The 20,682-nt window shown below is 37.1% G+C and overlaps 3 protein-coding genes across 7 annotated transcripts; 1 reads left to right on the plus strand and 2 right to left on the minus strand.

Moving 5' to 3' along the window:
* Positions 1 to 381: 381 nt before the first annotated feature.
* On the minus strand, positions 382 to 6,319 carry DEG8 (Trypsin family protein with PDZ domain-containing protein). 4 transcript variants are annotated; one of them, XM_059596703.2, is made up of 13 exons: positions 6,007 to 6,319; positions 5,417 to 5,547; positions 4,524 to 4,606; positions 4,281 to 4,379; positions 3,991 to 4,057; positions 3,324 to 3,399; positions 3,161 to 3,227; positions 2,753 to 2,970; positions 2,276 to 2,343; positions 1,855 to 1,934; positions 1,496 to 1,582; positions 1,248 to 1,355; positions 382 to 834 (listed from the first exon to the last, which is right to left on the minus strand). In XM_059596703.2, the coding sequence occupies exons 1-13, from the start codon at positions 6,192 to 6,194 to the stop codon at positions 706 to 708; spliced, it is 1,401 nt and encodes a 466-aa protein (XP_059452686.2). In that variant the 5' UTR covers positions 6,195 to 6,319; the 3' UTR covers positions 382 to 705. The 4 variants fall into 4 exon arrangements, with proteins under 4 accessions (XP_059452686.2, XP_059452688.2, XP_059452687.2 ...); XM_059596705.2 differs by having other exon boundaries at positions 5,428 to 5,547; positions 6,007 to 6,139; XM_059596704.2 differs by having other exon boundaries at positions 4,524 to 4,601; positions 6,007 to 6,139.
* A 726-nt stretch (positions 6,320 to 7,045) lies between these two features.
* Positions 7,046 to 12,935, plus strand: LOC132181136 (ATP-dependent RNA helicase). 2 transcript variants are annotated; one of them, XM_059594219.2, is made up of 5 exons: positions 7,046 to 7,162; positions 7,406 to 9,690; positions 11,060 to 11,125; positions 11,388 to 11,438; positions 12,599 to 12,935. In XM_059594219.2, exons 1-3 carry the CDS (start codon positions 7,139 to 7,141, stop codon positions 11,112 to 11,114), a joined length of 2,364 nt encoding a protein of 787 aa, XP_059450202.2. In that variant the 5' UTR covers positions 7,046 to 7,138; the 3' UTR covers positions 11,115 to 11,125; positions 11,388 to 11,438; positions 12,599 to 12,935. The 2 variants fall into 2 exon arrangements, with proteins under 2 accessions (XP_059450202.2, XP_059450201.2); XM_059594218.2 differs by having other exon boundaries at positions 7,052 to 9,690.
* A 731-nt stretch (positions 12,936 to 13,666) lies between these two features.
* Positions 13,667 to 19,797, minus strand: LOC132181134 (uncharacterized). The gene is made up of 12 exons (XM_059594217.2): positions 19,191 to 19,797; positions 18,908 to 18,974; positions 18,231 to 18,629; positions 17,183 to 17,301; positions 16,947 to 17,055; positions 16,692 to 16,837; positions 16,490 to 16,563; positions 16,235 to 16,352; positions 15,952 to 16,142; positions 14,652 to 15,787; positions 14,261 to 14,529; positions 13,667 to 14,111 (listed from the first exon to the last, which is right to left on the minus strand). The coding sequence occupies exons 1-12, from the start codon at positions 19,559 to 19,561 to the stop codon at positions 14,027 to 14,029; spliced, it is 3,084 nt and encodes a 1,027-aa protein (XP_059450200.2). The 5' UTR covers positions 19,562 to 19,797; the 3' UTR covers positions 13,667 to 14,026.
* Between the last annotated feature and the right edge of the window lie 885 nt (positions 19,798 to 20,682).

Consider the following 20,682-nt stretch of genomic DNA (forward strand, 5'->3'; position numbering starts at 1 on the left):
AAAAAAAAAAAAAAAAAAAACATAATTTCAAAACAGTTGTATTGAGTTAAAAACCTTATTCTAAATTTACCCATATTTTAGTTAAATATTTTACGAGTTGAGCTTCAATTACAAAAATTGTTATTAAAATATTAATTAAATAATTAAATTCATAATTTTTTATCAACCTAAACTCCATTCTCATTGGTAGAAAACGTAGGAAAAATCTTATTCTTTTTTCAACATGTGGTAATTGATGATGAAGTTTCCATGGGCATCTGTCCTACTAATTAGCAGTCTAATCACATGTTAATTAAATATATGGATAATCTCCAGGTAAGAAGTAAGAACAAAGCCAAAAACATATAATAGCAGTAGAAGAACCGCACCAAGACAGTAACATAAAACATCATCGTCACCATCAAACAAAACCCCATGTTTGCATCAATTCATACTCAAGTTGTTGGACTATTAAATTACACCAATTCAGAAAATGCTTAAACCCTAGATGGCCTAGCCAATTTGAAGAGGAAAAAAAATGCTTAATAGTCTGGTAAAGGTCAGAGTACCACAATTACTATAACTTTTTAGAAGAAAAATAGTCTTAACTTTGTTTTTTTTTTTTTTTAGACATTCCGAATCAACCTGCAACTTCACAATATCAGAAAAGAAAAATGAAATCAGAATATCTTGTAAAATCAATATCAATATATATCAATCTCCTTGTCACGAACTCCTTTCCTCTAATACTATAGGCAGCTCCACATTTTCATTGCCTCTGAGAATCTTCAAGACTACTTTATCTCCCACATTATAGTCATCCCACACTTTGTACAGATCCGCTTTGCTTTTAACCTGATTATAGGATGCATATGAGTGATTAACAAATACATTACGCTTTTAGCCAAATCTCACGAGTACCAATTGCATATTAGCAGAAAGCAGTTCTACTTATGTTTCACATGAGTTCTGCTCTTCAGGCTGGCAGACCCAGAAGACTTGAAACTAGGTTTGATTAAATATTTAAACTTAAGGTTCTTAAGCTTCCATAATCTTAGTGCGTACCAAGAAAAAACCTATGAACTTTAAACGGGCTATAAATTGATTTTGGTCCAAACTTTTCTACAATAGCACTCTATGTACAAAACATTTTTGAAGGATAACTTAACTTTAATAACATGCAGAAAGTTAATCTTGCTTCTTAATTATAAAAGCAGCATAGAATGCATAAATAGAAAGGAGAACAGTTTCAGCAAGAGAGAGCTCACAGATTTGTTGTCAACTGCAACAATGATATCCCCAAGTACTATATTACCAGCAAAACCTCTTGTGGTTGGTAATAGCCCAGCCTTTGCTGCAAGACTGTTTCCAGGAACCTACAGCAGCATATTGTTAGCTTGGGAAACTATAAATGATCGGGGATCAACTATCAGATGAGAAATGTTGATTTTAGGATAAGGGAATAGCACATAGGGAAATTCTATCATTATGCAAATTCAATACTCTGAGAGGATACCAGAAGAATGAGAGCTCCATTCCGAATGTTAAGTTGATTTGCAACTAGGTCTGGAGCAATCTCCAGATTCAAACCAGCTCGGACAGCCTAAGATGGAGAAGCAATGAGATAGGAATTATAAGAAAGGTATGTAACTGTTATAGCATTTCTGATGAAACAGAAACAAAAAGCTTCACTATTTGCCATGTTGTGATCCTTTGTTCACAAAGGCAAGTTCATGCTGAATAAACAAACTAAATTGTTAAAGTAAATAAATTTACAAGAAAATAATATTTCAATAAAGTTTCACATAGGTGGAAGTTGGTTAGGTCTTAGGTGCAGATATTTTCTAGCGAATCATAATTAGAAAGGACACTTACTTTGCCAAACTGGATCAACTGAGGTACAATCTTGAGTACAGTGGAGGAAGGGATGGCAAAACCTACACCTGCTGATGTCCCTGCCATACCAAGAACAAAAGTGAAAAAATCTAAAAATTACAGGAAGTAGTTCCTCCAAAGATATATGTTGCGCATAGATGGTGTTCATTGACACCAAATAGAGGTCACACAGTCACTCCATTAAAAAATAACTTGCATAGACCTAGAAGTTAACAAAGTGGAATGCACCTCAAATATTGATGAAATCAATATGCAGGATTCCAATAGTTTTTCTTATTAAATCACAAAGTATCTTAGGCTGCTGCTTAATGCTCTTTGTTTTCATATTGTGACATGGAATTGCTGCATATATAAGGAAATTTACCTGTCAGATTATTAATAAAATAAATGAAAAACTTACCTGTCTGAGTGAATATTGCAGTATTAATCCCAATCAAATTTCCTTTAGAATTCAGTAGAGGACCTCCACTGCCATGGTCATAATAAGAAGCATCAGGAAGTGCACTAGTTACAATGAATATGAATATCTCGTTGATGCAAAGAAATATTTTTTTCTCACTAGTTTTAAGTTCCAGCACCTCTGATTTCTAATGAAGAAAGGGTAATGCTAGATACAACATTTTTTATCTCATAATGTTGACGTAACAGTACAAACCAACCCTTGATGTTTTTTTTTTTTTAAAAATAAGGATTGATCCAAGGGTTGATTTGTATTGCCATGTCAGCATTGTGTAATGCTTGTAAGATAAAAATGCAGCATCTAGCATTACTTGGGGAGAAATGCATCCAATGAGATACTCCTTGAGGCACAAAGGCAAAGGAAGGAGAAATGATTTTTTTAATGAAGATATTTGGAGGAGAATGTTCCCTGACTGACCTGTTCCCTGGATTAATGGCTGCATCTGTTTGAACTCCTCCACCAATTGTGACTCCAGTTTGACTAAAAATGTCTCGATTTAGTCCACTAATAACTCCAACAGTAAGTGTATGATCAAATCCAAATGGATTCCCAATTGCTAAACACTGCTGCCCAACTCTTAGAGAAGATGACTGCCCCACGTTAATTGGCCTCAACAGATCTTCAGAGGCTTCTATCTAGCATTTTTAAGATATTAATACTTCACTAAGAATTGCAATGCTAGTTGCAATCAAATTGAACCGACCACAACCCTCTATTGGGGTTTAGGTCTCGCAAGCGCAAGAGAAGAAATTGACACTAGGATATGCATAAGCAAACTTTATGAGAAAGAATATTATGAAAAAGAAGTTTCATCAGAAAAACTACCTTCAAGACAGCAAGATCCTTCGCACGATCAGCACCAATTAATTTACCCTCAAAATTCTTTTGGACCCTTCAACAAGAGTAATCATAGAAAATAAGTACAATAGATAGAGCACAAACATAATTCAACTTAGTACTATATACAAAAAAAATTTGTAAATCTCACCCTTCCGATGCTAGAATATTAACTCGTGCAACAACCTGCCCGGGACTTGGATTTTTAGAAAGGGCATTACCAATTACTGCAATAGAAGAACAGAATGGTTAACTTGAGAGTTCACACACAGTGTATGAACTTAATATGATCAACTTATGATTAGAATCAGGTTAATATCTGAATAAAGTCCACATAATAGTACATTGAGAGCATATTTTATTCCAAAAAATCCAACCTTCAGAGAATGCACTCAAATTTTTTAACAAAAGCTTCAAATGGAGAGCATACTGAAGAATGCATTATGTTGCTCATGAAGAACCTGATAGCAGTTCTTGATCAATTATAAGATTTAACAATACGGGAAGAGTAAAAGCAAATAGATATCGTATTAGGAAGAATGATAGCAAATGTAGATTAATAACAATTTACAAATTAATGCAGTGTGATGTTCTGGTTAAATCAAGTATGAGCTCACTACTAAAATGGAAAGCCCTATGTATGTAGCTAACATCATTCAATGAAAAGGATAATTGGCAAATAAATTCTTTTGTTTTGTTCTTGAGCTCACTACTATTAGGGCAAGCCCTATATATATAGCTAACAAAATTCATGAAAAGGATCATTGCAAAATAAATTCATTTGTTTAGTGCTTGTCAATTCACTCACTATCTCTTACCATGATAGTTTGTTACAACGTGCCCTTGTCTGTCCCAAACTACACCAGAACCATTTCCTTCAGGAATCTGTCAATATCAATAACACAAATTATATGTTCTGCCACCCTGTTTTATACTTATAAGAATGCGAAGATGTTGTATTACTTGGAGAACTATATGCTTAATTTAGCAGAAAAGTTCTAGAGCAAGCTGTCTAGTTTTATTAGTTTCCTTCTTGATACTGGCACAAAGCAATACATCCTTCTTTTCTTTGTAAGTAAATGAAGCAATTCTTCAACTTCTAAAATACCTCAACCACACCAGTTACATTAAGTTGAGGACGCAGTGTCACATCAAAAATGTTGACAACAGAGTATGTGTTCTTCTCAAAGAGTTGGACAATTCTTTCCTGCAAATAACATACATCAATTAACCTACCATGAAGATCAGTACATTGTAGCACATAAAAAATCACATTTCTTTTTTTTACTTGGCGATTCATGAATCCTTAAAACACGAATAAGAACAACAAGAAATAGCTAAAGATGAATACCTCAACAGGGAAGAGTGAGGCAGTAGGAAAAACTGGTGGAGTGACTTCTTCAACTGTCACAGTTGGATCCCCTGAAGCCTGTGCTGTATATCCACAGGTAATTGAGTTATCAGAGGAAGTTAATAAGTAAGAAAGTCCTCCTCTAAAAATTGAAACCAAATACTTTGCTGCATGTTATGTTCTCTGTTAGAATTGTCGTGGACTATGAAATTTTTTGAAAAGTAAAGAGAAAAGGGAGAGAAAACAAAACACATAGAATTTACATGATTTGGCAATATGCCTACATCCATAGGACTGAGCGGCTAATTTCACTCTGTTGAAAAAGAATAGGGTTACATCATATATATATATATATATATACCCTAACTTGTACATTTACATTCCCAATATATCCTTACCCCCACACTGCTTTACCTATTATTCGAACCTGGCATAACAAACTAAAATTAAGCCGCAAGGGGTCACATGGGCTCTGCTCTGCTCGTGTGGCCTTTATACTAGTGACCAATGTTACTTCAGAATATGAGTCCCCATCTCTTAACATTCACAAACTTTGGATTGGTTATAACTGAAGGACCACCCTGAGTTATGTTCTATACTGATCAAAATTTTCATTTTTCCTTCCAAAATCTCAATTACACAAATGTCATATTTAGTGACATAGGATGTAGAGGATGCAGTTAGGGCTCAGCACTAGATACAATTCTAGCCATAGAGCTCACCATCCTTCTAATGACACCCAATACATTTGGTGTCTCTTTGAAATTCTAATGACACCTAATAGGAATACACCGGTTGAACAACATTAATGACAAACACAATTAAAGCATACAATTCGAGGCCTCGAACAAATTGCTAGTCTAACAATGATCGCAAAGGTGAACCGTGCGGACCTGATAAGTACCTTGAAGAAGGATGATAACAGGAGTACATGAATAAACTTGCAAACAGAATCCGCCGAGTTGTGACTGGAATACTGTTGCACATAGTACTGTCCAAATTCTTTGAGTGGCCTCTAACACTCCTAAAACCATCAAAGATTCAAAGGGACAAAAATCAAAATCCTCAAAACATATTCTCGGAACCAACATTAAAATTGTAATGTAGCTTCAGTGACTTCATACAAAATATCCACCTTGGTCAAAGAACACCAATGTTAACAATATTGCAGAAAGATGGCTAAAAAAAATAATAATAATAAAAAAATAATAATAATAATAAAAAAAAAAAGTAAAAAAGAAAACATGTTTATTACCAGCTTGACCCAAAAATCAAAATGGGGTTCATAGAATTAGTACATATAACAATTTGGACATGTGTGCATTATGAGTTCCTCACATTTGCTATATACAATTGTAAATAAACATTTAAATGCGAATACTGATACTTCAATCACAACCCAGCAACAAAATTAGAAAGAAAAACCACATTTACCACATGATAAGTTATTTGCACTAAAGAAAAAGCTAGTGGAAGAGCAAACCTTTGAATTGAAATGGGTTGGGAAGGAACGTCACCGTTGGAGGAATCATTGTGGTGAGGCTGAGAATGGGAGCAAACGGAGGAGGATATGCCGTCGAAGCAGAGCTGACGCCGACCCAAGTGGCGGCTTAAAACACAGATTGCATGAGATTGGAGAGGCCAAGAATTGAATGCTAACACTTGCATCATAAAATTACAATAATTTTTCAAAAGCTTAAAAACCCAAGAAAACCAAAGTTTAGTGCTGATGATTATTAGTGTTATTATGTACTACTTGGCTGTGTAGTATGTAAAGTTTAAGAATCATAGAGATAGATAAGAGATGGTTGGAGGCTCGGAGATCCTCGCTGTTCTGGTTGCCACTGTTCTCAGTGAAATTACAAGAGTACTCCCGTGCAAATACGAATTTTCTAGTTTACCACTGAGGCTCCCATTTATTTGTTTGAATGTAAAATGCTTTTTTTTATTATTATTATTATTATTTTTATACATACCTTTATTAAGAAAGGGAAAACGAGATTCAAATTAGTAACTTTTATTTTATAAATTGTGATTTATAGTTGATTGAACTACTTTTTAAAGACAATGTAAAATACATTTCTAACCAAAAAGTAAAGTGAAAAAAAAAAAAAAACCCCTTAATGGCCCAATTTCTCATTGTGACTTTATTTTATACATTAGAACAATTAGACGAAGATAAAATAGAAGTGTAGCATTTCTCTTTATAATTTCAGATCTTTGATATGCACAAATGGATGTGGGAGGAGGCCATACTCTACATATAATATAATATTCATAGAGGGTCCTAATTCGCCTATAGATTTTTTTTTTTTTTTTTTTTTTTTGTAAGGAATTCTCCTATAGATTTGATTCTTGAACAATCTGAATTTCAAACAAGCCAGGGAACCAGCCCGGTTTTATCCGGGTCAAATCAAAGAATTGCCACCCTAACCCGACGTTTCTGTTTACTAGTTCTGTAGCTTTCTGTCACAGCCCACGAGCCCAATAGCTCCATTTCGTGGGCACAAATAAATCCATTCGAGCTTTACGCATCCGAACCCGGTTTTCAGCTTTGGACTGGAGAATTCGAGTGCTCGAAGTAATCAATACCCAGACAAAAATTTCGCAGAAAAATGAGACACAACATTGTCACAGAGGTAAGCTGCGATCCAAACCTTCCTTTTCGGTTCCTGTTTTTTGGTTCTTAATATACATCGCTACATCAAAATTGATGCCAATCACCATCACCGCCGCTCTACCATTCAGGTGTGCTTATTTGGGTTTAAATGATGTCTCTGTTTCGTATTTGTAAACCTAAGAAATATGCTTCTAGGGTTAGGGTTTTGTTATTGAACCAATCTTTCTCTTCTTTTGGACAATATGATCGTTTGGTTTCCCAGAATCACCAGTTCAGTCCAGTTTTAGATGTCCCAAACCGGCCATTTTCGACGGGTTTGATTAGCCTAGTTCGTTCTAAATTACCCTCACAAAGCGTGAAGTTCACGGGCTCTGACACCCTTTATGCGAAACCATTTTCGTCGTTCTCAGAGAGCAAGGATAATGGTGTATGCAATTCAACAGTGGTGGAATCAGAATGTGACTTTGTCGCGGACGTGGGGAAAAGTGTTGAGTTGGATAATGTAGATGACGGTTGTGTTAGTGTTAGTGGTTCAGCTAGTGTTGATGAAGGGGATGGTGTAGACGATGGTAGTGTTAGTGATTCTATGGTGGTTGAATTGGAAAATGGAAATAACGATGTTGGTTTTGAGACAAGTGGGGGTTACATGCACGTTGCGTCGCAGAATCCTGTTGAATTGTATCGTACGCTAAGAGATGCTGAGAAGGCTGCAAAGCAGACACGGTGTGATTGGGATACAATGCAAGAAATATTCCGTTACTTTAGGAATTCCGGTTGGGCGTCCAATCAGGCTCTCGCCATTTACATTGGCCTGTCGTTCTTTCCTACTGCTGTGCACAAGTTCCAGAACTTTTTCTTCAAGAAGTGCCCTGCTGATGTTTTTAAGTATGCAGTGTCGCTTGGTCCCTCGGATGATGCCATCAAGTTCCTGTTTCCTATATTTGTGGAGTATTGTTTGGAGGAGTTTCCTGATGAGATTAAGCGGTTTCAGGGTATGATTGAGTCGGCGGATCTCACAAAGCCCCACACTTGGTTTCCATTTGCACGTGCTATGAAGCGGAAGATAATATATCATTGTGGACCAACCAACAGTGGTAAAACGTACAATGCTCTGCAACGGTATATGGAAGCGAAGAAGGGTATCTATTGTAGTCCTCTCAGGTTGTTAGCTATGGAAGTCTTTGACAAGGTGAATGCTCTTGGGGTTTACTGTAGTCTACATACAGGGCAAGAAAAGAAATATGTCCCTTTTTCGAATCATATTGCTTGTACCGTGGAAATGGTATCGACAGACGATTTGTATGATGTGGCTGTTATTGATGAAATTCAGATGATGTCAGACCCATGTAGAGGTTATGCATGGACACGGGCATTGCTTGGATTGAAGGCGGATGAGATACATTTGTGTGGGGATCCAAGTGTTTTAAATATTGTTCGAAATATCTGTGCGGGCACTGGGGATGAGTTGCATGAGCATCATTATGAGAGATTTAAGCCATTGATGGTTGAAGCCAAGACCCTTTTGGGAGATCTTAAAAATGTTCGTTCTGGGGACTGTGTGGTTGCTTTTTCGAGGAGAGAGATATTTGAGGTTAAAATGGCAATTGAGAAGCAGACCAATCATCGCTGTTGTGTAATTTATGGTGCCTTACCACCAGAAACTCGTAGACATCAAGCTACTCTATTCAATGATCAAGATAATGAATTTGATGTGCTTGTTGCTAGTGACGCTGTGGGAATGGGGCTGAATCTCAATATTAGAAGGGTTGTTTTTAATAGCCTTGCAAAATACAATGGAGACAAGATTGTTCCAGTTCCAGCATCACAGGTGAAACAAATTGCTGGAAGAGCTGGTCGTAGAGGAAGCCGCTATCCGGATGGGCTCACAACAACCTTGCAGTTAGAAGATTTAGATTACTTGATTGAGTGTTTGAAGCAACCTTTTGAAGAAGTAAAGAAAGTCGGCCTCTTTCCTTTCTTTGAGCAGGTTGAGCTATTTGCTGGGCAACTCCATAATGTTACATTCTGCCAGCTGCTTGAAAAATTTGGTGAAAATTGTCGTCTGGATGGTTCATACTTTTTGTGTCGACATGATCATATAAAGAAGGTTGCGAATATGTTGGAGAAGGTGCAGGGATTATCACTGGAGGATCGTTTTAACTTTTGTTTTGCCCCAGTTAATATTAGAGACCCAAAAGCAATGTACCATCTGCTGAGGTTTGCTTCAGCATACAGTCAGAAGGTTCCTGTCAATATTGCAATGGGCATGCCAAAGGGTTCTGCTCGAAATGATGCAGAGCTCTTAGATCTCGAGACTAAGCATCAAGTGTTGTCTATGTATATGTGGTTATCACACCACTTCAAGCAGGAAACTTTTCCTTATGCGAAGAAGGCTGAGACAATGGCGACGGACATTGCTGACTTGTTGGGTCAATCTCTCACCAAAGCCAATTGGAAACCAGAATCAAGGCAGTCAGGGCAACCAAAGCCTCAACAGACGGAAGATGGAAATGAGAGGCCAAGGTCACTTGTCAAATTATATGAGAAGTAAGTACCTCAAATTATGATTCTGTTTGGGTTCATCTTGAACTGGCAGAGTTTTCAGTTTTATATTTTTAGGTTTTTTTCTTCTTTTAAATACAGGGAACAGTTTTCATGATTCTTCTTAAATAAGTCCTATCTGTTGTGGTTTTGGTCTAGCCTGTGGTTCTATATTTATATAACTCTGGTACTTGATTCATATGGCTATACATTATTAAATTTCAATTAGAACCTTATCAACTTGCGGTTTGCACACATGCATTCTCTGTAGAATGCCTTTAGTGGCAGCTGTAACAGGGTAGTTGTGGCCTGATGGTGGAGTTGATATAATTGTGGTGAAATGGGAATGATAGTGTGGCATTTGTCACATATGGAAGTGCCCTGATGTTGTGCCACTGGTGGTGGCGGCTGTGGCAGCAGTGTAAGGATGAAAGTAGTTGGTTGTGGTATAAGGGGTGATGCTAGTCTGGTGGTGGGCGGTGTCTGCTTGGATATGATAGTGTTGGTTGCCACTGGATTGTGGCGGTTGTCTTGATTATCTTTTTTTGGCAAATTTTAATGAAATATTTTATTATAGGTCATGTTTAGATATTTGTTGATGGTGGGTCTGGTGGTGACCCACCATGGGTCATCAGACCCATGGCCGTAGAGGATTTTTTCTAATTATTTTTAATTTTTTAATGAACAGTAATTTTGTATTTTTATTAGTTTCACAAGGGTATAAGGGACATTTCACCTATTAATCATCTGATTTAACCCTAAATCCTAATGGTAGGGGTGACATTGCAAGCTTTTAAAACATGGCGACCCGATATTGTAACTTTTAAAACTTTGAGGGTATGATTGCAAAAATGCTGACACATTAGGGGAGGTAAGTGAAGTTTTCTGAAATTGATTTAATTCTAGACATCTTGGGTGCCGCATGATGAATTAGGTATGTAGCCCCCGCTTGCTGATAGCTAATGGTTAATGCAACTATTTTTAGTCTCAAAAGCACATACACATTTTATTAGAAAGGGGAAAAGCCTTAATGTACATGGCATGTATACAAAGGCTATCTTAAAGACTACAATATGAAATTCATATAATATCCAGAATGTGCACATATTTATTTATATATGAATGTCTGTATGTATGCCCAGATAAAAAAAAAAAAAGGATGTCTGTACTATAGTATATATTGTCATGGCATGCCATATGTATGTTTGTATTAACTATAAAATGCATACATGAACTGATTCGCCTTTCTTCCTCCATGTACAAGTGTAGATATTGATGCCCATTCTTATTCTTTACCCTGAACGGAATTAATAGAAAAATGTAGTTATTTGGTTATTGTTTTATCTGAGTGCCAAATTCCTTTTCTGCCTTGCAGGAAAAGACTTGAAAAGTCTTTACAACATAAGAGCTTAGAGAAGGTAGTTGCATAGTTAAATTGCAGGTAATGATGCTGTTATGTCGCCCCATTCCATAATTTGGCTGCCTTATCTTCTTAAGTACATCGCCAACATGGGAGCCTTTTTTTCCTTTTCTTTTCTTTATATATTTTTTTTCCTCAATATATTTGGTTGTTAAAAAGTGCACATTATTTTTTACTATTTCTCACACCTGGTTCTTCTGCTTAGTTTTCACATGAACCTGTGAAGGTAACATATGCGATAGGTTTGTTATTATCCTAATACATGTTACATTATGTTTGGCAGGATGGGAAGCTGGAAGAGGGAATACGGGGGGAAAGGATAAAGGAAGCACAGGTAAAAAGGCATTTTTTTACCATTGTACCCTGGTTTGGATGGTTTATTGTGAGGTCAGACTTTGATTGATAACAGTTTTTCTTTCTCCTTCTTGTTTTTTCTTTTCAAAATAAAAATATTAACAAACAACCAAAAACATTAAATACTCAAAACTGCTTTCACTTTTATGTCATATCAAAACACTTTTTAAAAAAAAAAAAACAAAATGCACCTTCTAAAAAGCATAGGTGTCATTCTTTTCGTCCAAGGGAAACCTTTTTTCTCTTTTTCATTTCGTTTCCCCACTGAAGATTGTTTTGGGAGGCAAGGGGGAGGTGGGGAGGATTCTGGGGGCGAGCGATGATTGTCTTGGCTTTGTACAAGTTTGTGACCCTTTGATCCCTCAAATTCTTTTTGATTTGATTGCCTTCCACTTTTTCATCTCTTCTATCAAATGTAAGGGTGGAAAAGCTATCTTGAGGGCTTGATCCTCACACCACACGTCATGCCAGTGTCTATTTTTGAAGACATCACCCACCTCAAAATCTAGTATAACTAGAGAGCTTCCCCGGCTTCTCTTGATATTTTTCTAAAGCCCCACACACCATACGTCTCATGAGGGAAAATTATGTGAAAGATAATATGTGACAGTAATCTAGGAAACAACAATTATTTCAATTAAAATATATTGAATCACAACAATATTAATATTTTCAATTCTGTTCCTATTGTAAGACTAATTTGTAAGGTGATGTTGGTGATGAAATGGAATTAATACGCTATGGGATGACCACTCTAAATGTGCCCTCTTAGGTGAAACTTTGTGACTGATGCTTCAATTCTCACATAATTACGCAGCACAATTTTATGACTTTGTGGCAGCTTTCTTACTATGCTTCACAGTATGTTTTGTAAAAAGAATTTTCATGGAGATCTTATTGTTTGTATTGATTCTTTCCTAAGCAACGCAGATATGATTTCCCGTAATGATTTTGGCTTTAAAATTGCATTATAGGCTAGATTAAAATATGATTCAGGAAAATACATTGAATCATTTTTCTTGTTCATCACAATCACTTTTGCCACAGATGCTGGTTGGTGAATAATTTTTCTGAAAATTGAGTGTATTGTATGGATTAGTGTCTTGGTTATGATTCATTAAGTTTTCATTCCTCTGGCAGATTTGTGGGAATCGTTGAAATCTACTGGTGAAGTTCTGGGTTTTGATGGAGGGAACTATTATTGCGTTCACTGGGTATATCTCCTTGTGCTTGCTGCCTGCTGATTTCCTCATATAGCTTTTACAATTGCCATGTTTAACGATGATATGCAACTGTGTGGGTAGGTAGACCTGAGTATGCGAAGTAAAACAATCGGCACCTCTTGGTTTGCTGGTTGTGTCAATTGAAAATTTTGTAGCGTTTAGGGAGGTACAGAAAATTAATAATGGCTGCTACTTAATTGAGCTCGATCGGCATTTTACAACCAAATTATATTCATAAAAACAAAAATTATTAATGGTTTTCTGCATTCAAATTTGTGCTAACCTTTTAAGATTTTGTTTAGGTGATTCATTGAGTAGCATATCATTAGCCAGCTTTTGCTTTCTGTAGGATGTATGTTTTGTATTATTCTTCTATTTTAATTGCTCGTTTCGTGATAAAACGCAGTTAGAAAGTTAGTTCCTGTTTTATCATTGAAAATATAGACGAATTAGAGATTAAAAATGCTAATTGGGTTACTAATTAGAGATTAAAATGAGAGAAATAGTCAAATCGATGTCTTCGCAAATCACAGGAAAACCCAATCATTTGAGCTGGATTTGGGCTTACTAGGCGCATTTGATCAGTTGTCTGATATTGGGTGAATCGGCTATCTGAGTTCCGAACTTGGTCCCTGTAATTTGGTTCCTTTTATATTGTTGGGACAGGAACGAAGAAAAGCCGAAAGGGCACTTCTGAAATGAATTTTATTGCTAATTGCCAAACGATGCCGTTTTAAGCATAGATGCGAGATGTATCCTCTATATGTCAAATAAAACTATGAAAGAGAAAGATCTGGTATACAATTTTTTTAATAAAAGAAAATTATAGAGACAGCATTGCCATTTATGAAGAACGGCAGAACAAATATAAATTAAATATAAATTATAGAGTATCATCTGTATTATAAAGACAGTTCGAGTTAGATTTCATAAATTTAATTGTGTATATATTGCTCGTGTATTGACTGAAACAGCCCAGTAGTATTTCCAGTGAGTGCACCAAATACTATCACATGGAGGGGAAAAAAATGCTGTACACACACGAAGCGGATTTGGACTGTATTCTCTTCCTATATTCTGAGTCTCTTGATAAAGAATTAAATAAGAGAAAGAACCGTGAAAGAGTAGTAGGGTTGCACAAAAGGCAAAGGGCATTTTTATATTAATGTGAGGTCAGTATTTTTCAGCACAAAAGAGCTATGATTATATTTTGGAGAGGGGATACAAATTTGTACAATCCTAATGGCAACAATAATTTCCAAGTCTCCCCTGTCCTATTTTCTTTTCCGGGCGTATTTCACACAAAAGATGCTCATATACTGTTTTAGCATTTTCTATATTTACCTCAACTATTCTCTGCTACGCAGAAACTCTGATTGCAACAAGCCATCAGTTGCCAATCAATGGACATATCCTGTTTCTTGTATGGGCTACAAAGAGGAAAGCAAAAAGAACATTAGGTAGCTTAAAGCATACTAAAAGTAACAAAGTTATTGTGAATAAAATTTTCAGGGGAGACAATAAAATTAATTGTACGTAGAAGCATGCATACGCTTTCAGAAATTAGAGTTTACCATACCTTTGTATATGATTAGGATTGAAAGGTGGGAACTCCTCAACATTGGGGACACCATGACTTGCACGATGAAAAAATTCACGCGATGGTAGTATTTTCTGTACTTTCACATCACACACCACACATCTGTGCTCAGAAGCGCCAGACGCCAAGATGGCCTGTAGTTTACAATCATCGCACCACAGCAAGTGTTGGCATGGAAAGTTGGCCCATGACATCTCACGTTGGTTGCAGGCAAAGCACTTTCTCTTCATGAAGCTTGTCTTATAATCCTGGATACACCATGCACCCACAGGTCCGCACAGTTGTTATTTAAATGCCAAATTATCATAAACATTGCATATGCGTGTTATGCACACTTCATCAGTAAAAGTTAAATTAGTTTACTGCTCACTTTGTAAAAGTCAAAGTCACGATGAAAGAAAACCGATGTGCTGTTCCTTCTTCTGCAAAGGGCCTCCAAAACCAAATGTCTCTTTTGATGCCTGAGGTTCTTCTTTTTAAACTCCTGATCTACACACCCTCTTCCTTCACCATGAGTGTCTCCTGTATCAAAATCACTTACATTTAGTAGCCATGGTCGACCATGGAAGAGAGGGTCTGGCTTCAATAATTGAAGAGACCTCAGATGCACAACAGGCAATGTATAATCATTCTGAGCTGAATTCTCTTCAGGGCACTCATGGGCTGGTTTTGCCTCCTCAGTGCTGCTATCAATGAAGCTATCATTTTGATGCCCATGAAGAAGGTTCTGAACGCATTTTGAATTAGAATTAGAATTAGAATCACTAGATGGCGTGCAGGGCGTTGCGAGTGTATGAGGCAATTGGCGATGGGGCATGGGAAAGTTGGGCAGCAGGACCAAATGAGTGGCAGGTCCACATTTGCCTATGGGAACAACCTCCATGCGACAAATTCCAGGCAGAGATTTCATGAAGTCACTAAGCTTGGAGTAGCCGAGAGAGGCATGATCTAATTCCAAGCCAAATGTTGCCCTGAAATCACCTTTAAGAGATGAGAGAGCATATTGATCTCCTTCCTTCAAACGTGTTGATTGATCATATAAGTGGCGCGGCAGCCACTTCTTGAAAATCCTGAGCCATGCAGGCATACTTTCGTCAAAGTTGGGGCTAATGTGTTCTTGAAGTTCATTGGAAAATGTCTTCGGTTGGCCATGAAATAATCTACCAACCCAAGACATCTGTTCAACTTCAATCTTTTCTGTAATCTTCTCATCACTGGGTATTTTTGCTTGAGGTTCGTGTTGGCAATTCTGTTTTGGTTGATGTTGTTGTGCTGACAGTTTCTGGAACTCAGTGAGTAAGCGTTTTGGGATTACGCTTTTAATCTCAACTTGCTTGCCAAAAATAATAACAAAGTGTGTCTCAACAGCTGTTGAAACAGATTTCTCTTGTTTGAAGGTGACGAAGCCAAATCCTCGAGATTTTATTTCTTCTCCTTCTTGAATTCCCATAACAATAGCATCTTCTACAGCACCAAATTTTTCTTCAAAAAATTTAGCCAACGAGTCTGCTTCACAACAGTGAAAGAAGAACGTTATGTTATTCTGACCAGATATGACAGTAAAAGAGAGTTAAATATTTTTTTATTTGAATCCCAATATAATGCTTGGTTATTCAAAGTCTATTCAACTTAAAAAGTGTACTTGATAAAGCTTTCCATAGATTGCTAACCAGAGTCCAACGTAAGAGGGAGACCTCCAACAAAGATTTTCCGTCTAAATTCCTTTGCAACAGGAGAATTAGTCAGATGTGTTCCCTGCTCCATCTGCCGAAGCTCCTTTTCACCATGCGCATAAAAGCACTGATCCCCTCTAATGCAACCACGAGGGGATCTAAAGTATTTACAGATCTCAGCCTTTGTGCTACAAGCAATAGAGAAGAATTATGAGAGAATATACACAAGAGAATCCGGGCTGGGGGGGGGGGGTGTTGATGCTCTAGCCAGGGGAGTCACCTATCCGTAGCGGTGTCTTCATCTGTCATGTTCAGAAGTGCATCACAGGTTTCCGAAATCATCTCATCATCTTGAAAACAAGTACTATGTTTCTGTTGAACAGGCAAAGCACGATTCACTGCACATTATAACTCAGTGAATAAGTGATCATATGATAGGAGTCACATTAATAAGAAAAAGTTGCTTCGTTGTTATCTCTATAGCATTCACATATTACAAGTTTTAAATGGATGAATGTGCTACGGCTCAACTTACTGTGGCTAATATTAGTTGGACTCAACATGAACCGCATATCTTGAGACTTTGCCATGTCTATAGGTCTCTGTCTACTGGTAATGGTAAGATTTGGTGCACATATCCATGCACATAAAGATGTTAATATACAAATTCAGCCTCACAACTGATAGAAAGAAAATAACATGAGGAACTTTATGAAAAGGTATCAATTGCTTTTTACCGCAAATTGAGGACTTCGCTATTTGCTCCCCATCGCAAAAGAAGCTCAGCACACTCAATATGGTCATTCTTCACTGCAAAAAACAGTGGAGTTTCTTTCGTTTCTGTTTTGTAGTTGATAGCATCTGGGTCTTCCAATAGAAATGTCTGTCGGGTCAATGTCAAAATAATAACTTTCAGATGTAAAATTAAAATTCCAACTTTGGCCGCCAATAAGATAAGAAGGAAATTCACTGAAGAGCAGTCGTGCTCATACATGAAGTGCCTGTGAGTTTCCATTAGCGGCAGCAAGATGAAGAGCAGTCAACCCCAATTTATTCTTTTGGCTTACTCGGGCGTCATGCCTCAGAAGGAGAAATGCAATTCTGGATACAACTAGGCGATCAAAATTCTAGAAGGCAATGATATGTTTTAAGCTCTTGTGCGTGTGTTTGTGAGTACGTGTGTGTGTGTGTGAGAGAGAGAGAGAGAGAGAGAGAGAGAGAGAGAGACTTCATCTGCTGAGGAGACGTCTTAAGGGACCAATGAAGAGCAGAGTTTCCTTCAGCATCAATGTCGTTTATATCTATGTTTGTCTTCAAAAGTAGCTCGACGATGGTCACATCTCCGGCCTATAAGTGTTAAAAGTTGCTAATCAATAGAGTTCATCACCAGATAACATTCCCAATATTACAATAACAAGGAACATATTTGTCATGGCTTGTTCTTGCAACAATTTTTAAGTATTATAACCATAGGTTTTAAAATTTGCAAGAAAACAGACTGCATGAGAGGTGAACTGCATAAACTCCATTCCCAAAGTTGATAAATCATGACTAATAATAATAAAAATAAAAAAATAAAAAAAAAAAATAAAAAATAAAAAATAAAAAACCATAGGATCACATTGTTAATATAAAAACACATAATTTTTTTTTTCAAATTTTAGAGGCATTTATAAAATTTTGGCACACCAAGGGTAGGGGTGGTTTCGTGGCTTCCGCCCCTAGCCATGTCGGATGAGGGGTGTTGTAGACCTAACCAATGGTTTAGGATGCAGGAACAAGTGAGTCTCGCAACCCTCATTTTTTAGGTTGAATAAATTTTAAAGCCGACTCTACGGCTCAAACAACATAATTTTAAGAGACTTTAATCTTTTTCGTTTTTTTGAGAAATGTTACATTTTGCACATTTCTACTCTTACACTCACAAGTGTACACATCTTGAGGTGACAGTAAATATCACCTTGAAATCAAAACCTAATCATCTATCAAAAGCACTCTAATTAATGATAAATTTTACTACCACATTACTTACCCAAACACTCCAATGATGAAAGGTCAAAAATGTCAATAATTTTTTTTTTTTTTTTTGGGTAAGTAAAAATGTCAATTCTCATATCTAGGTTAATAGGTTATATTTGATTCGATCTCCGCATGTTTTACTGATCGCATCAATCAACGCCAAAATCGCTGTTCAACGCAAAAGACAATTTCCTTTCAAAAAAAAAAAAACACAAAAGACAATTTATTTGTCTTATTCAAAGGAACGCGATTCTCACCTGGCATGCACGGATCAGTGGCGACGTCACCCTCCTGTCCGTAGAACCGCTCGAGGCCACCGCTCCGAAGAGCTGGAGCAACTCTATCTCGCGCAGCAAGAGCTTCCTCCTCTCGGCCTTCTCGCCTTGGGTCGGGGAGCAGCTCCGTTTGGCCGCTCTGGACGTCGTCGTTTGGCGGCCCAAGGACAAGGCCTCCCTTATCACACCTTCGTATATGGTCGTATTTTCTTTGGATCCCGAGTCGGCGTCTCGCAACTCCAGAACCCCTTCATTAACCTTCTCCGGCGCTACTATGAGCAGAGCTGCTAACGGAACTATACGGCCTTGGACGGCGTTTGCGTACGCCACCTCAGCTATTGCCTTCGTTTTCTCACTAAGAAGCCTTACCGTGGTCAAATCCTGGAGAGGAACAAGTAAATACAGGTTCAAACAAAGAGTTAATCAACTTTGATCATCCTTCAAACTCTGTGTTTGTTTATTGAAAAAGAAGGAAAACAAGTTTCACAAATTAGGAACGCGAAATGTCAGAATGTTATGACAGTACAGAACTAATTATAGAACTATATTTGACTATAGTTCATTAATTGTTTTTACAATAAATCTTTAAGTTTCTTTCCTTTTCTTCAGTTTTCTCAGGAACCAAACAGCTAGCCTGCCTTAGAAAAAGGTTCTCCAACCTTTTCAGTGAGAAGAACGACCAAGTCCTCAATGGAGTAGTCATCCGGATTCCAAATCACCTCCATCCTGAGACATTCAAACATCAAAAGCGAAGATCTTAATTTTTTTTTTTTAATAAAATAATAATAAAGCAGAAGAAAATATAAAAAATAATCAATAGAGAACTGAAAAGTGAAAAGCAAAAATTTCTGTTTTAAGGTAGTTCATCTGTGGTGCTCCCTGAACGGTTAAGCTTTTACCATTTTCATGCAAAACGAAAACGACGTGTTCTTTGGACTTTACCTACTGCAAGAAAGAGACAGCTGCAGAGGAAGCAGTGAGCGGCCGTCCTTGGTCTTCAGGTCCGTACGAGCACGTTTCTTGAGCAGCACTTCAACACACCGTTTCGCGTGAGATTTGGCCGCCGTGTGCAGCGGCGACCACCCCGCCTCGTTCGTCTCATTCACCAACGGCACCGTTCCGAACTCTCCGTTCACCAATGCCGCGGCGCACTCCACCGAGTCGGACGCGCAGCAGAGTTGGAGGAGCTTCGACACGACGCGCCGGTCCAAGGGCTCCGAACCGCTCTGGAAGAGCCTCTTTGTATGCGTTAGGAGTTGAGCCTTGTCGTCTGCATAGATCGCTTCGATTAGGCTCGGTTTGACCTCGGTCATTTCGATTTTCTCGGTGTTGGAGTTTTGAAGATCGCCTTCGTCGTCGTTAGAAGCAAAGTTTTCGCGATCGTAGGGAAAACTACAAAGCCTTTTCTTTTGTACTCCTAATTTTGTGGTAGAAATGGGTCCAAATCCAAATCTAATTACATAGAAAAGGATAGGAAATTTGTATTCAACTGCCAGATTCTTTTGAGAGTATAATATCGGCTCGATTGTGAAGTAACATTCTTTGTTTTGTGGTTAGGGATTGGAGGCAAGTGAAAGAAGAAAAAGACAACACGGAAACAAAACTTGACTCCAGCCTCCAGGGTAGTATGATACATCATACATGAAGTATATATAAAAGAACTTTTTTCTTTTTTCTTTTTCTTTTTTTTTTTTTTTTTTTTTTTCTTTGGAAAAAAGGGAAAGGAAATCACATGGAAGGTGGTGGGACTCTTTCCCACTACATAGAAGGCGGGTCTTTACTCGATATTTCTTTAATTATTACTTTAGCTAACCCGAATTATGTTTTATTTACTCAAAAAATATTATTTTGTTGGACTCGTTTACTAGGGAGCCTGCAGTGTGGCCCAACCAATTAAAATTGGAAAAAACTACATTTATTCTTTTTAACTATTACCTTATTTGCAATGTCCCTCAATATATATATATAGCTCAATGTTTCAATTTTTATAATGTCTCTAAAAATCTACCATTACAGTTGTAATATTGTTCCCCTTTCACAACTCGAAATGACAAAAATACTTTGCATAAGATTAAAAAATTTCCTAAAAAATAATTTTTTCTACTCATTTTTCTTAATTTTTTGCCTTTTTACTTTATGGGAATTTTTTTTATCTTTATTTTTTTTAAAAAAAAAATCTTAATTTTTTTTAATCATGGTTATATGGTTCATTTTGTGTGCCTTTTTTCTTTTTTTTTTCTTCTAATTTACACGCACCAGTAATAGCCCATCACGTAAGGACGAAACAACAAAACAAATGGGAAGAAAAGCACATGATCACACATATTAACCAAATTTGAAACCCATCTGGCCATCTACCAAAACAACACACCATCTATGAACATGCCGATACCAATTGAAACAAGCCATTGGAGGCAAAAATCTGATCAAAGTG

This window comes from Corylus avellana, chromosome 5 (genome assembly GCF_965113065.1).
Source record: "Corylus avellana chromosome 5, dhCorAvel1.hap1.2, whole genome shotgun sequence".
Lineage (NCBI taxonomy): Eukaryota > Viridiplantae > Streptophyta > Magnoliopsida > Fagales > Betulaceae > Corylus > Corylus avellana.

What these genes read in the sequence shown, in the direction of transcription:
- DEG8 (XM_059596703.2), bottom strand. Translation starts at nt 6,194, where the DNA reads ATGATGCAAGTGTTAGCATTCAATTCTTGGCCTCTCCAATCTCATGCA. An exon ending in ATGTAACTGGTGTGGTTGAG is followed by an intron (nt 4,058 to 4,280) that starts GTATTTTAGAAG and finishes TGATATTGACAG; the next exon opens with ATTCCTGAAGGAAATGGTTC. An exon ending in ATGGAGCTCTCATTCTTCTG is followed by an intron (nt 1,356 to 1,495) that starts GTATCCTCTCAG and finishes ATGCTGCTGTAG; the next exon opens with GTTCCTGGAAACAGTCTTGC.
- LOC132181136 (XM_059594218.2), top strand. Translation starts at nt 7,292, where the DNA reads ATGATGTCTCTGTTTCGTATTTGTAAACCTAAGAAATATGCTTCTAGG. An exon ending in CTTGTCAAATTATATGAGAA is followed by an intron (nt 9,691 to 11,059) that starts GTAAGTACCTCA and finishes TCTGCCTTGCAG; the next exon opens with GAAAAGACTTGAAAAGTCTT.
- LOC132181134 (XM_059594217.2), bottom strand. Translation starts at nt 19,561, where the DNA reads ATGACCGAGGTCAAACCGAGCCTAATCGAAGCGATCTATGCAGACGAC. An exon ending in ACGTCTCCTCAGCAGATGAA is followed by an intron (nt 17,056 to 17,182) that starts GTCTCTCTCTCT and finishes AGTTGTATCCAG; the next exon opens with AATTGCATTTCTCCTTCTGA. An exon ending in TCCAACTAATATTAGCCACA is followed by an intron (nt 16,353 to 16,489) that starts GTAAGTTGAGCC and finishes TATAATGTGCAG; the next exon opens with TGAATCGTGCTTTGCCTGTT.